This window comes from Epinephelus fuscoguttatus, linkage group LG6 (assembly GCF_011397635.1).
Source record: "Epinephelus fuscoguttatus linkage group LG6, E.fuscoguttatus.final_Chr_v1".
Taxonomy (NCBI): Eukaryota; Metazoa; Chordata; class Actinopteri; order Perciformes; family Serranidae; genus Epinephelus; species Epinephelus fuscoguttatus.
In genome coordinates this window covers 39,196,837-39,210,667 of record NC_064757.1, presented here as the reverse complement: position 1 = coordinate 39,210,667, position 13,831 = coordinate 39,196,837, and the positions used below count along the sequence as shown (strand labels likewise).

Genomic DNA, 13,831 nt, shown 5'->3' with positions numbered 1-13,831 from the left:
TGATTACAAGCACTCCTGTTCTCAGCTTCAACACTATTAATGCATTTTTTCTTCTTTTTATTATATACCGCTCCATCTAGAATCTCCTCTCCTGCAACATGAAAAAAGTCTCCTGCAGTTAACAGCGGCACAACTTCACCAACACGCCCGGTCAGTTCATTTACAAACAGCCCGATAACGCCTGAATGCCTCACTAAAGGCTCTGTGACATGATCAAGAGCTTTGGCACAGAGCAAAGTAGCCATTAAGTGTCCGTCTCACGCTCTTTCCAAAGCACTCTGTCAGCGAGGAACTGCAAGTTGCCCCGAAGCCTGAAAGTATCTCAGTCATTTTAAACATAGGCCTCCGAAAACCAAAATACCAGCACAGAGCCAGAAACACTCGGCACATCTGCCAAGACTTGCCCCGAATCGAGGGGCCTCTTTCACTGCTCCGGGGGACAGCTGAGTGTGTGTGTGGGAGAGTGTGTGTTCATGCACCAACATGCATGGCAGTCGCATGTGTCTACACTGGCGTGTGCACGTTCGGTAGCAACAGAGTCGTTTGGCACATTTCCTGTGTTTTGACAGGTGGGAGTGTGAGGAGGAATCCAGGGTGGTGGTGATGTTTGCGACCATGTTTCTGCCTGTTGCCTGGTTTACAGTGGTGGAATGTAACTGAGTACATTTACTCGAGTACTGGAGTTAAGTACATCATTGAGGTACTTGTGCTTCACTTGAGTATTTCCATTTTATGCTTCTATCTGCCTCTACTCCTCTACACTTTGGAGGCAAATATCGCACTTTTTACTGCACTAGATTTTTAAATAACTTCAGTTACTTTGCAGATTTAGTTTATTAATACAAACTATAAATAAGTGTATAAATTAAGGTTTTAAATTCAGGACTTTTATTTGTAACAGCATTTCTACACTGTAGTATTCTACTTTTACTTGAGTGAAAGATCTGAATACTTTTAAGAATGTATGAAACCCACGAGGACATTTTTTAGCAAACATTTTTTAGCCCCTTCAAGATAAAAATAACCATGAGATTCTGCAGCTATGTCTAAACCCACTATAATATTATCATTCACCACCAAAAAAGTCCATTTTGTGTTCAGAGAATGCATTTCTACCGAGCTAACCAAACCCTCACGATCTGGCCAGATAATTATCACTGCCTTTCTGAAAAAGCATCTCATGTACACACTAATAACAGCCTTCAGCTCTGCCTTTCATTTCTTGGCTCCGTGTAGCTCCAAACTGGAGTTCAAAATCAAACAATGACCAGTTTGTACGATAACGCAGCAGAACAAGTATCCCAAACACACAGACAAGACAAACGGAGGAGTTATTCAGTTATGGCCAGAAAGTCGTACCATGTAGCGCTGTAGACATCTGCAGGTCCATACGGCTCTTCTGCTCAGCTGCACTGATCTGCTGCTGCTGCTGCTGCTGCTGCTGCTGCTGTGCAGGTGTGCTGGCAGGTTTATCTGCAGCAGTCAGGGCTGATGAGGTCTTCTCCACGTGTGACCGCTCTGACCGAAGCTGCTGACTGCTCTCTAAATGTAAAGCAGAGAGGTAGACAAACGTCACAAGCAGAACAAGACTAAAAGTTTAATGTCATTAGAAAAGGTACTCTGTGAAGTTTCCACCACAGGTGTCTTACAGAAACGTTATAATGAGCAGGACCGTGTGGGAGAAGTATTCAGATCATTTACTTAAGTAAAAGTACTAACAACACACTGTGAAAGTATGCTAGTACAAGTCAAAGTCCTGCATTCAAAAGAGTATAAGTGTGTGTCTGCTACTTGAAATATAAAAGTAACACTACTCCTGTAGTAAAATGTTACCTGCCAGTGATTTTCTTTTATATTTCTAGATTAATATCACTGCTGCATTAATGTGTATGTTGCATATTCTACACGATTATCATGCTTGTAGCGTGGCTGTCCTATGAGAACCACAAATCTCTATAAAGTCAACTTTTCAAGGTGTCAGAAAAACTATAGAGCTTTATCCCTCTCTTTATTCAAGAGAGTGGTCTATCAGTTTAAGAGCATTATTTATTGATTTCACGCTCAAAAACCCTGCCCTTGCACTCAAATAGCCTCTGCTTGTGCTTGGATCTACTCTGTTTCTGCTCAACCTGTGTGCTCGCACTCAGATACCATGTTGCTTGTACAGATTTCCTGCTCGAGCTTCGGCTTTTCTCCTCGCGCTCAAACTGCTTCTGTGCGCTCGCGGAATTTATGCTCAGATTTCAGCCCTGCGCTTGGATTTTTTGTGTAACAGCCCTGTCAAAATTCCCCAATCAATAGAACGTCAGGTTTACTGTTGACCAATGAAATGATCCCTGCCTCCTTGTGGGCGCACTCGCTTTAGTATTAGAGCGTCCCGTCCAGGCGGGTGCTCTTTAACCGGGTTCACCCACTCCCACCCTCCAGGGCTTTATTAAATGTTCTTCCCTTGCTTCCTTTACAACTTTTGGAATAAAGTGGCTGTTAATTTACACAAAAAAATCCAAGCGCAGGGCAGAAATCTGAGAGCATAAATTCCGTGAGCGCACAGAAACAGTTTGAGCGCGAGGAGAAAAGCCAAAGCTCGAGCAGGAAATCTGCAAGCGACATGGTATCTGAGTGCGAGCAACATGGTATCTGAGTGCCAGCAACATTTTATCTGAGTGCGAGCACACAGTTTGAACAGAAACAGAGTAGATCCAAGCAAATCAATAAATAATGCTCTCAAACTGATAGACCACTCTCTTGAATAAAGATAGGGATAAAGCTCCATAAAAAACAGCCTTGTTTTCAGCTTTGTGACGATGCATTTTCCAGCTGATCCAGGAGGCTTTTTAAAGAGTTTATTTGGCTTAAAACATGGGGGAATTTTCTCAACACATAAAGGAACACTTCACCCTTCAGTTTATCACGAACATCCAACATCAACACATCTGAAGACACATGATTTTTACTGGATATTATGGGTATGAAAAACTGTAATCTGAAAAGCAACTAAAGCTTTCAGACAAATGTAGTGGAGTAAAACTATAAAGTTCAATGAAATAGACATACCCAAGTAAAGTAAAAGCACCATGAATTTCTACTTAAATCAATAATTTACCCCTCAAATGACCATTTGTATATCAATTACTCTGCCTGTATCATACTCTGCATTGTATTCATGATTAGAAAACTCTTTCTCTCGCATGCAAACAGTGAACAAAGAATCCAAAAACAGAGAAATGTCTTGGTGTATTAATGTATTTAACAACAACATCCGTTCGCAAACTCTTGCAGTATAATCCAAGTCTCATTTATCGAGTCGTATGCTCAGTACCTCCAATACAGACAGCCCTTTCCGGAGAACTGAACAGAAAACTTATCTATCATCTCTTCAAAGCCAGACTCCATTGACAAAAACAGTAGTTTTACCTTGCTCAATGGGAGCTGCTGGTCTACCACTGCCTCGATCAGTTAGTTTGTGTTACTGTGTGACTTTGGTGAATCCAAACTAACACTCTAAACCACCACAGTAACATAGACAAACAGCAGACCAGCGGCTCCTGTGTTCAGCATGGTAAAATTACTGTTCTTGTCAGTGGAGTCTGGCTTTAAAGGACAACTTCAGCATTGTTCAAACTACAGTAAATTCTATTTCCCAGTGTAAACTGATCAAAGAAACAGACGTGAACAATTTTTCAAATTGGTCCAGTACTGAGCGACCCTGCAGCAACCAGCAGCAGCAGAACAAGCTGCAATGGAAGCACATGGGGCAACTGAACATCGCCACTGTATGTCCATTAAAAGTGGTTATTTTGACTCAGAGCAGCTCAGATTTTTACTATAAAGCCTGATTTATGGTCCTGCGTTAAATCAACAACGTACCTACGTCATAGGGTACGTGGCTACCTAGGAGGCTCGCCGTAGCCCCCGGCATAGCCTGACGTGCACCTCCCAAAAAATGTAACTACATGTCGAGGCGACGCAGACCCAGCGCAGACCGAGAGGGCTGTGATTGGTTTGCTTGGTAGCAACGCATTTCCGGCTCCGCGTTTCCAGATTGCACCATCCCCACCATCTTTAAACATCTTCTGTTGCAATGCAGATGTTGCAGTATTAACATACTTTCTTCGACATCCAACAACTCCAGCTCCAACAAGATTCTCTCTCTCTCGGTCACCATTGTTCACTGTGACCGGAAAAGCCGGAAGCTAAACAAAGAATCAACTAGAGACGACGATAACCATTCAGGAAAGGAACGCAGCCCCCTACTGCTCTGGCAGTGAATTGCACCACGACAAAATGGAGTGACAGAGAAGTTCGAAGGGTTCACGACGGCGTCACGGCAACGACGTAGGTACAACGTAGGTACGTTGTAGGTACGCCCCAAGACCATAAATCAGGCTTTAGTGTCTGAAGTGTGTCTTTTCTTTTCACTTGATCCGGTCAGTTTGTTACTGCCTCCTTAAGCAGAAGTCTCTTTCTGAAATACCACGAGATGTCACTTGTTGCAGGTTGAAAAATGCCTAAATTATCCTTTAAAGAGAGCATAGATGAGTCTCACTTTCCTTTCAAAAAGGGGCGTCTGTTTGGGAAGTATTGAGCATAGGACTGGATAAATGAGACTTAGATTATACTGCATGACTTGTTTGTAACGCAATGTTTTGATATAGTTTTGCTGTTGTTGAATTCAGTCACCTATTACTTCAATTCATCAAGAATACTCTCAGTTTTTGGATTATTCGTTCAGCGGATGCACACAAGATACTCAAGAAACTCAAATCCAACATAATAGAGGGTGAGTAACGGATATTCAAATGGTCTTTTGGGGGGGTGAAGTATTCCTTTAAGTACAGTTCTAAGAGCCACTTAAGCACATATTAATAATTGGTATAAATGTGCTGATATGACACATAGGTTCTGCTATCATTTAAGTTTGCACAAGCGTTTCTCTATATTCTGAATAGTTTATAGCAGTGGACTACACTAAGGTTATGTTTATATTCACTTTATGCCAGGTGGGCTGCCATAAGGCCGTTTAGTGCGCATGACAAAAGGAGATTGTTGACAATGCTTTGCGTTAAAGGCGACTTCAAGCTTCCTTTTTGAATTCTCAATAAACCTTGTTCAACTTTTTCCCTGCCTTGTGTGAGCACTGTGGATTGTCAAAGGAAAGGAACAGAAACACGAGTCCAAACCAAGACACCTCACAGACCAAGTGGCCCTGGAACTTTGGGATGCTGAAATAGCCACTGTAACAGCATTCAGTAAATGTACTTGTTAAATTCCACAACAAATTTTATTCCCACTTAGTTTATTGTGTTCAGTGCTGTGATTAAACTGGCATTATTTAGTGGAACGGGAACTGCGTCCGGTGGTTAGTAACTCCACATTCCAAAAGAGGCCAGAAACTGACCAGAAACAAGCTCGCACTCAACACAGGACAATCGCCCTGCGTTCATGTGCCAGCCGGCATGAATGCGTGTTATGTAACTCAGAAGGAGCCATGAATCAGCATCAACAGTGAGGTGTTAGTGAAGGCAGGAGCGGCCCCGCAAAAACAACAAGAGGCCGACTGGTGCGACGTTAACTGGTTCCCGAAAAGAAATGAGCTCATTGTTGGTTCACGTCCAAAGCCCCCCGCCGCATTTTTCAGGGTCAGAGATAACTTTGGCCTGTCCGATCCAATCAGGACTCTCTGTAGACGGTGTGTGAACGCTCTAAACACAAACCCACACACACACACACACACACACACACACACTCTCCAGACTGGATCCTCATCAGTACAGCTGAGACTGTGCTGGCACTCGGTCCTAAACTACATCTCAGTTTGTCACTACAGTGCATTATCTCTACAGCGTTTTTAGCGCCCTTGAAACAGCCCTGAAAAAGTGCAATGAGAGAGATTTTAACAGGGAACCACACCCACTTAGAAATCCATACATGCTATCCCTATATTCTAAGATGATCTAAAAATGAGTAAACATGAACAACTCTCCCTAAATCCCAAAGCTACAGTGCTAAAACTTTGTGATGTCATAAGGTATAAAGTGTGAAACTGCTCCATAGGCAATGAATGGTGAAAGATGTTATAGATGACAATGAGAGGGGGATGTTCTTAGTATGTGGGCCAGAACAGGCCCGTCAAAGGGTCCAGGTCAGCCCACTGGATGACTCTGCACACCTAATACTGGTGCACCTATAAAGGCTCAGAGGTGCCAGGTTACAGGAGCAAGTTAAACAGTGAGTAGCTACTTCATGTGCTGATTCAGAGGCTTCCCACCCTGACCAGAATACACTTCTCTGTAAAAACAACAAATACTTACTGTGGTCATATTTAAAGACACTCAACATTGTGCTAAATATTGTCCTTCAGCAGCTTCAGTACAAAAGAATCTGCATCAGACTTCTATCTGAAAACATTAACCCTTCTGCTAAGGTATTGCCAAAACTTTAGATTTGTAAATGGTTTGTAAGGCAGATAACTTAACCTGCTTCCTCAATTGCTTCCACTGTAGTTTTGTATGGTGCATTACTACACAGGAATGGAAATGCATGGAAAAATGCATGTAATGACAGTGAGTCGTCACTAAATGTGGAAAAACTTGTGACATATTGTTGAAAATGCACTCATTTTTCTTAAGACATCTCAGGCTGTTCTTCATGTTTCTGAATGTACTTCTTCGCAAACACAAAAAAGGGAAAAACTGGGAGGTGTTGTTATTTATAGGTTATTATGTAATGGTTTTACTGGTCCGGCCCGCTTCAGATCAACTCAGGACTGCATGTGGTGCATGAACTAAAGTGAGTTTGACACACCTGGCTTAAAGGCAGTGCTGTCATGAAACAGAGTAGTACGTTGTTACAGTACTTGAGTATTTTTTGGAAGTACCAGTACTTGAGTTTTTATATTTCTGTTGACTTTCACTTTTACTTAATAAGATGTATGCTCATACTCCAATACATTTCACCTTAGCATCTAACTTATTTACTACAAAATAGGGAAGGCAGGAAGGAGGAAGTGACAGACAAATGGATGAAGGAGTGGGAGGGAAAGAAAAACTGGATTTTGTTCTTTAAATCCTTTAAGTTGTGGGAAAAAAATGAGCTTTTGTACAAGTGTAATGTACACTCAATTTTTAAGGAGGTGCACATCTTACTAAGAAATATCTTAATTCTTAAAATGACCAATGAATGCTTGTTTTTTTATTAACAGCATTTACTTGTACTTTTACTTTCAATACTTGAGTAGGGTTAGGGTTAAAAATGTTATCAAATTATATAAAATGTTATAAAATTACTTCAGATACTTAAGTACACTAAACATCACATACTTTCAGACTGTTACTCAAGTAATATTCTAATAGGTGACTTGAACTTTGATCAAAGTTGTTTTCTGGTAAGATATCTGTACTTTAACTCAAATGTGGCTTTCAGGTAATTTATCCACCCCTGGCTTAAAGAATACCCTTCAGAGTCTTGTGGCCCCTGGTAGTGCTTTAAATAATACTCCAAGAAATGCAGTTAAATGCAGAGAGGAAGACTGCAAGCTATTACATATGCATGTAAATAATTGGCTTGATTTCTTTTAGAAACATGGGAGGAAGGCAATAAGCAACCGAAGAAGAAAATGACCCAAAAAATTAGCAAGACATTAGTAAAAAGAGAAAATTAAAAACAAGAAAATTAGTAAAAAAAAAAAAAGAAAAATAATAATAATAATGATGATAATAAAAAAGAGAGAGCGAGCGCTAATAAACAACCAAACAAACAAAGGAGGAAATGACCTGGAAAGAGTGCTTAAAATTAAAATGATTCTGTAACATAATTCTAAAATCTAATAATAATAATAATAATAATAATAATAATAATAATAATAATTTTTTACAGTTTTTTTGCAATTTGTGGGACATTTATCAGTTGCTCATTACCTTGTTTTCCCTGTCTTTTGAGAAAGAATCGCACCAATTAGTTCAGGGAGGGTTCAAAGGTTTAAATACGTGCGAAAGGCATCTGAAAGCAGCACAAGAAAAGTGATGTCGCTCCAAGTTTTAAAGGGTTAAAATACTTTACACAACTGTTGTTTGTTTTCAAGAAAACTCCACTGGACAACTTTAAGCGTTGCTACTTTTCATAGTGTAAAAAAGTACCTGAGAGTGTAATTGAGTTTTACTCAGGAGTATTTGCTCTGGCCTCAAAGACAGTGATCACTGAGATATAACACCTTATTACTAAAAACAGAACACTCTCTCAGTGTCTGAGCTTACGGTTTGCCTCGACCATGTTTAATTATAATAAGAGAAGACATATGAAACTAGTTTAATCTGTTGTGCAATAAACTGTGGAAGAGAAAACAGACAACAAATCAAACTCACTCTTCAATCTTCCCTCAGGAACTAAATATATGACGGTCTGCTTGACAGCTATTACGCAAGATATTGTGAGTGTGTGTGATTCTGTGTGTACATTTTCTATTGTCTGCCCTTGAAACTATGCTTTAATTGCCTGGCATGACTTTCAGCCAATTATCCCAATCATTTATGTTTATGCAACACTAGTGAGCATGTGGAGCCATTAGCATCCTCAGAGCTGGATGACCTCTCACCTTCGTTTGACTGCAGCTTCAGGATGTCCTCGGTGCTTCCGCACTTCATGACTGAGTTGATGGACGAGAGCGTGCTGACCAGCTGACTGTTGATGGATCCAAACTGGGACTGGGGCTGGCCGAAAGCGTCTGCAAGCTCGCTGTAGTTCTCTGCCAGCAGCATTTGTTGCTCCTGCAGCAGCTTCTGCACCCTCTCGATGTAATGGTCCAGCCCGGCGCCCCCCTGCGCCTGAGCTTGCAGTGGCGCGGCCTCAGTTTCAACCTCCACAGTCTCTCTGACAGCTTGAGTTGGCTGGGAGGGGCCGCACGCTATGCTCCTGGTTTTTAATCCAACCAAGAAGTTCTCGTGGATGCTTACTGGTCCCACCCCGCATTCTTTGGTTTTAGCAGAGCTTGATTTGCAAAGGAATGACTCCACGTCTGTGGTGGTTCCAACAGCAATGGAGCGCGTCTTTGCTGTTGAGTGAACATCTTTGATAAGTCCTTCCCCGGCAGCGACCGTCCTCAATTCAATCACAGCTGTGTTGGTGTGCTTGTCACACGTAATCAACCCCATATCAGTGAAAGAGTCAGTCAGGACAACTGTTCTTGTGTTAGTGGATTTGCTCGCAACTTCAGTCTCAGTATTGGTCTGCTGAGTTGCTGACTCAGGAGCAGCCATGACACCGGAGTCCACTTTGCTGACATAATCTGGGTCAGTTCCTTGTGTCACCAGCGTCTTGATGGGACTAACGATCACATCCACTGAACAATCTCCGCAGCCGACTGATCTCGACTCTTTGCTCAGCTCCGTCATGGGTTTGCAAAGAGCCAAGCTGTCTACTGATTCCTCTGTGTTAACTCCCACCTCGCAAACATTCAGCTCCACGCCGACCTGCTGGTGGCATGTCTCTACCCGTCTCCCTACACACTGGTCTTTTACCTCCACACGCTCGTGCACCACCCATCTGTCCATCGGGATCTCTGGGCCTGTGCCAACACTCTGCACACTGGGATGACAGGACACTCCGACAGTTTGTTGAGTTTTAGCCGAGTTAGCGTGGCTGATTTCCAGATGGTCACCCACTCCCTGGCTGCGCATCTGGACTTTGGCCTCCACACAAGCGTTGTACATCTCCGGCCTCGCCATCAAACCTTTGTCCGCTTTCTTCTTGTTTGAGCCACCAGCCGCTTGGAGCTCCAGTTTAAGCTTTCCCATCTCTATCTGGTGAGTACTTTCTTTCAGCTGCACCTCCAGGCGGTAGATCTTCTCCTTTAATGATTCGATGGTCTGCTGCTGGAGCTCGATCTCTTTCTCAGCTTCAGTGGTCATGCCCAGCATTGCCTCGGTCACGCCAACCGCGATGCTGTGCATTTCCTGCCGCTCCGTCGATACTCCAACATCCCGGAGACAATGTCCACTCGTCCTCCCAGTGACAGGAAGGTTGTTCATGTTTTCATCAGTAACGATGCCAATGGACTTTTGTTGAGTCTGGTTTTGTGTAAGCTCATGAGGCTGAGTTTCTGTCACATTATTGTCATGGGAAGTTTTCTCCAGAGCTTGGACCTCAGCAGCCAAACGTCTGAACTCCTCCAGCCGCTGAGCGCTCTGTTCCTGGGCTTCAGGCTCCATGATGTGCAGCTCTGTTTCCTTCTGGATGGGGCCCGGGTTCTCCATTTGGTCAGCGCTGCCTACACTGTAGGAGCGCTTGCGGAAGCCACCAGGACCTTGATTTTTGGACTGAGCAGCTAATTGTCTCTTCTCTTCCTGGAGAACAGCAATCTTAACCTGTAAGATAGGAATGGTTTTCACCTGCTCCTCGAGCTCCTTCAGCTTCTTTAGTGCCACGACCATCTGCTCTCGGATTTGTTGAAGGTGTAATGGGCTGACGTTTGTCACAGGCGTGGCCATGCCGGAGCTCATGGGGCTGTGGCGGATGGAGCTGCCCATGGATGGCGGGTAGTAAGGGTTGTACTCTCCATTTGGGAGGTGACCATTGATGGGGAGAGCATGATGGGTGCTGGGGGAGATCTGGCTCGGGGCCATGGAGCCTGAGTAAGAGGACAGCGAGCTACTGGAGCCCATGCCGCCAAAGCTGGCAAGACGGCGGCGTGGCATCGGAGGCTCGCTGTGCGGCTGCATGAGCAGACGCTCCTGCTCAAGACGAAGACGTGTCTCCATGAGGGTCTTCTCCACCTGGGGGTTGTGACGAGGGGCAAACCTTGGCGAGGGAGGTGGCAGGAGCAGTTTCTGCTCCTGGATGTTCACGTAGGTTTGTTGCTGGGGGACTTCACAGGTTGCTCTGGAGAGGGTCGGGGTCGGTGGCGCAGCGACCTGGGGCCTGGAGTTAAAGAAGACTGGGGACTGCTTGTCGTCGCTGTTGGAGGATGACAGGGAGTCTGTGGAGGTCCATTCAGCCTGAGCGCTGCCCCCGCCAGTGCTGCCCCGAGGCACCACCAAGGGTTTGGCCACTTTGGGCTTCCTCTGGATACTCAGCTTCTTAATGGTGTTGCCCCTCTCGATGTCATCGACATATTTGAGGAAGTCCAGGTCTAGCTGATAACCGTAGGGTGTTTCAACATAGTAGGGGGCCACAGAGTCCTTCTCGTCCTCTGTGCTTGGGCATCTTTGTCCTCTTTCTGAAAAAGAGACAATGAGAACATGTTAGTTAAAGGAACAGTGTGCAGGATTTAGTGGCATTTAGTGGTGAGGACTGCAGATTGTAACCAGCTGAAACTTCTGACTAACACATCCTAAACATGAACTCCTGATTCTTTCAATGTTCGTTGTTCAGGAGGTTTCAGGAGCTGAACTACCCGCAGGAGGTCTCTTTCTCTCCAAAATAAAACAGACCTGGTGATTTAAGCCAGTAAAAACACTGAATAAAGCACTTTCATGTTACAAATCATTGGTCCCTTTTACACTGCCTGTTCAAGGCCGGAGTTTCCCACCCTTATTCCGCCTTGTCGTTCTTTAAAAGATAAGACTGCATAATGGGGGAACAGATCTGTCCCACCTTTCAGCTGGCAGTGGAGGTAGTAACAGCACTGAATAGACATCTGTGTAAAAAGGACAGCTGGCAGAATGGCTGTAACATTTTGACGACATGTTATGAGTGCGACCCAGATTTAAAAAGCAGCTAGCAGTAGTTGGCAGCTAACTTTAGGAAAAACAACAGCCACATACATATGTCCACAAATTGGGTAAACACTGAGGTTCTGGAGCTCCTTACCCTCTGGGCAGAGGAGGAGATCAACTGCCATATAACAGGGATGGTAAATTATTGTTTTTGCCATGTTATGCCATTGTTAATGTTTATGTTGGGCTGCTAACGCATATGTTACATGTCACTCTAGAGGCTGACGCTGTTGTGTTACATGTCACGCCTGTTGCATCTCTTTTGCTTCCGGGATCCCGGCATACTGTCTATAATCACACACTGATGCAACATGGTGTTGCTGTTTGGCTTTGTGTAAAAATGCAAAGGTGGCGCAAAGAAGAGACTTCGTAGCAGCCCTGTAGCACGACCTCTGTGTAAAAGGGGCTACTGTCTCTCCTACGCTGTTCGGCACGTTGCGGTTAGTCCTACATCTACTGATTTGTACTCATCTTTGTTCTTGAATAACTTAAAATCCAGACGTTCAGAAGGTTTTAACCAGAAGCTGAATTATCCACAGAGGTGTCCAAAACAAAAGGACCTGGTGCTTTAATGGGGTTGCTAACTACAGTACATGAAAATGATAATAGCTCTATCTAGAGCCAGTGTGTGGTTTGTCTGTTACGGTTTTCTGTAGAAACACAGCTATGCAACATGACAGACTCCGTGGACAAGGACCAGCTCCCTATGTACACATGAATGGCTCATTCGAAGGTAGCAAAAACACAATGATTCTTATTTTCAGGTGATTATCCACTAAAGAAAACATACTTATTATTAATCATATTTTATTTTGCCAATACAGACTCCCAAATACTTAACACTGGACCTTTAAGATTTTTTTGTAAAGGCTGCTACATGTCCACAAATGTAACACAACTTGCAACCAAACTATGACAACAATCTAAAAGGACGCATCAGTTGCCCTGAAACACCCTGAGTGTCAGGTAAAGTGTTAAGTGCTTCCTTGGCCGCTGACAATCGCCATAATTTGACAGTGCAAGTACAAACTCGTCTCAAGTTTCTCACATCTCTGCAGGAAAAGTGTGAGTGATAATCATTTTGGCAAGGGGTGGCTTAAGTCAGCCCAAAACTATGTGAGACGCAACTATGTGAAGCAAACACCAAATAGCGAGAGGCATTGTTAAACTTCAAAATAAAAACAAATGTTGGCTCTCCTCGTATAATTCAGCCCTGGTGAGGTTTGTGGAAAAGCTTGTGACAGATAAGCAGGCTGTTGTTGACAAAGCTTGGGTAAGAGAAGAGCCATAGGGGTCAAAAAACAGACAATGTCAATATGTTCTAGTCCAAAATCCATCCATTATGTCAACACATGAGTCACATTTTGAGCACACAGTTTGAAGACTGACACAAAAAAGCAAGCTACAGTGAATTTCCAGAGTTCATACACTTTGTACAAATCAGTCAAAGCTGCTTAAAGTCCAAACTCCTCTCCCGGTCAGAGTCTACAGAGCCAGTCAGCTCTCCGGGCCATTAGAGACTCCACCACATTCACACTGTGTTGGCTAAATGCAGCGTCTTGTTCTTGGTATGCCTGGAACTCTCACCGACTAAAGCAAACACAGGCTGGAAATAAACAGCCCAGCTCTTCCTCTCCAGTCCTCCCCACCAGCTCCGGCTAACTCCTTCTGCCTGTCAATCCTTTCCATTCAGCTAAAACAGAGGGAGGGAATTACAAGGCTTAAAAACCTGCTGCTGAAACCTCAAAGCCTCGTTGTTAAAGCTGCACTCACCTCAGAGCAGCAGCAGCTCTCTCTCCATTTCTACTTTTCCTTCTTCTTCACTCCTTCTCTCTGCTGGACAGGATTTAACTGTACTGAGATCTGAGCTGTTTCTTCTCACTCTGTGCACTCTCTTTCTCAATCCTCTCTCCATATGGGGGAGAAAAAAGTTCCACTATTGGTGTAGCACTGCTGTGGCGCTCTATTGGACAGCTGCCTCCTCCAATCCTGTGAGGCTCTGAGCCCACAGCTTCCCTACCCAAATAAGAGTCCTGTTATTCAGTCGGAGGGGAGGTGAACTCATGACAATAACAGCCTGTTGTTGAGACAAATGGCTCGGCTACTGTACATGTCAAACTTTC

The 13,831-nt window shown here is 43.8% G+C and overlaps 1 protein-coding gene across 4 annotated transcripts in view; it reads right to left on the bottom strand.

Moving 5' to 3' along the window:
- The window catches only part of kank1a (KN motif and ankyrin repeat domains 1a), an 89,070-nt gene that overhangs the window by 8,677 nt on the left and 66,562 nt on the right, over nucleotides 1-13,831 (bottom strand). For all 4 annotated transcript variants that reach the window (XM_049578470.1, XM_049578471.1, XM_049578472.1 and 1 more), the window contains exons 3-4: nucleotides 8,591-11,209; nucleotides 1,360-1,542 (exon numbers count right to left, since the gene is read on the bottom strand). In XM_049578470.1, coding sequence (XP_049434427.1) covers nucleotides 1,360-1,542; nucleotides 8,591-11,209 — 2,802 coding nt within the window. The remainder of the gene's footprint in view (nucleotides 1-1,359; nucleotides 1,543-8,590; nucleotides 11,210-13,831) is intronic.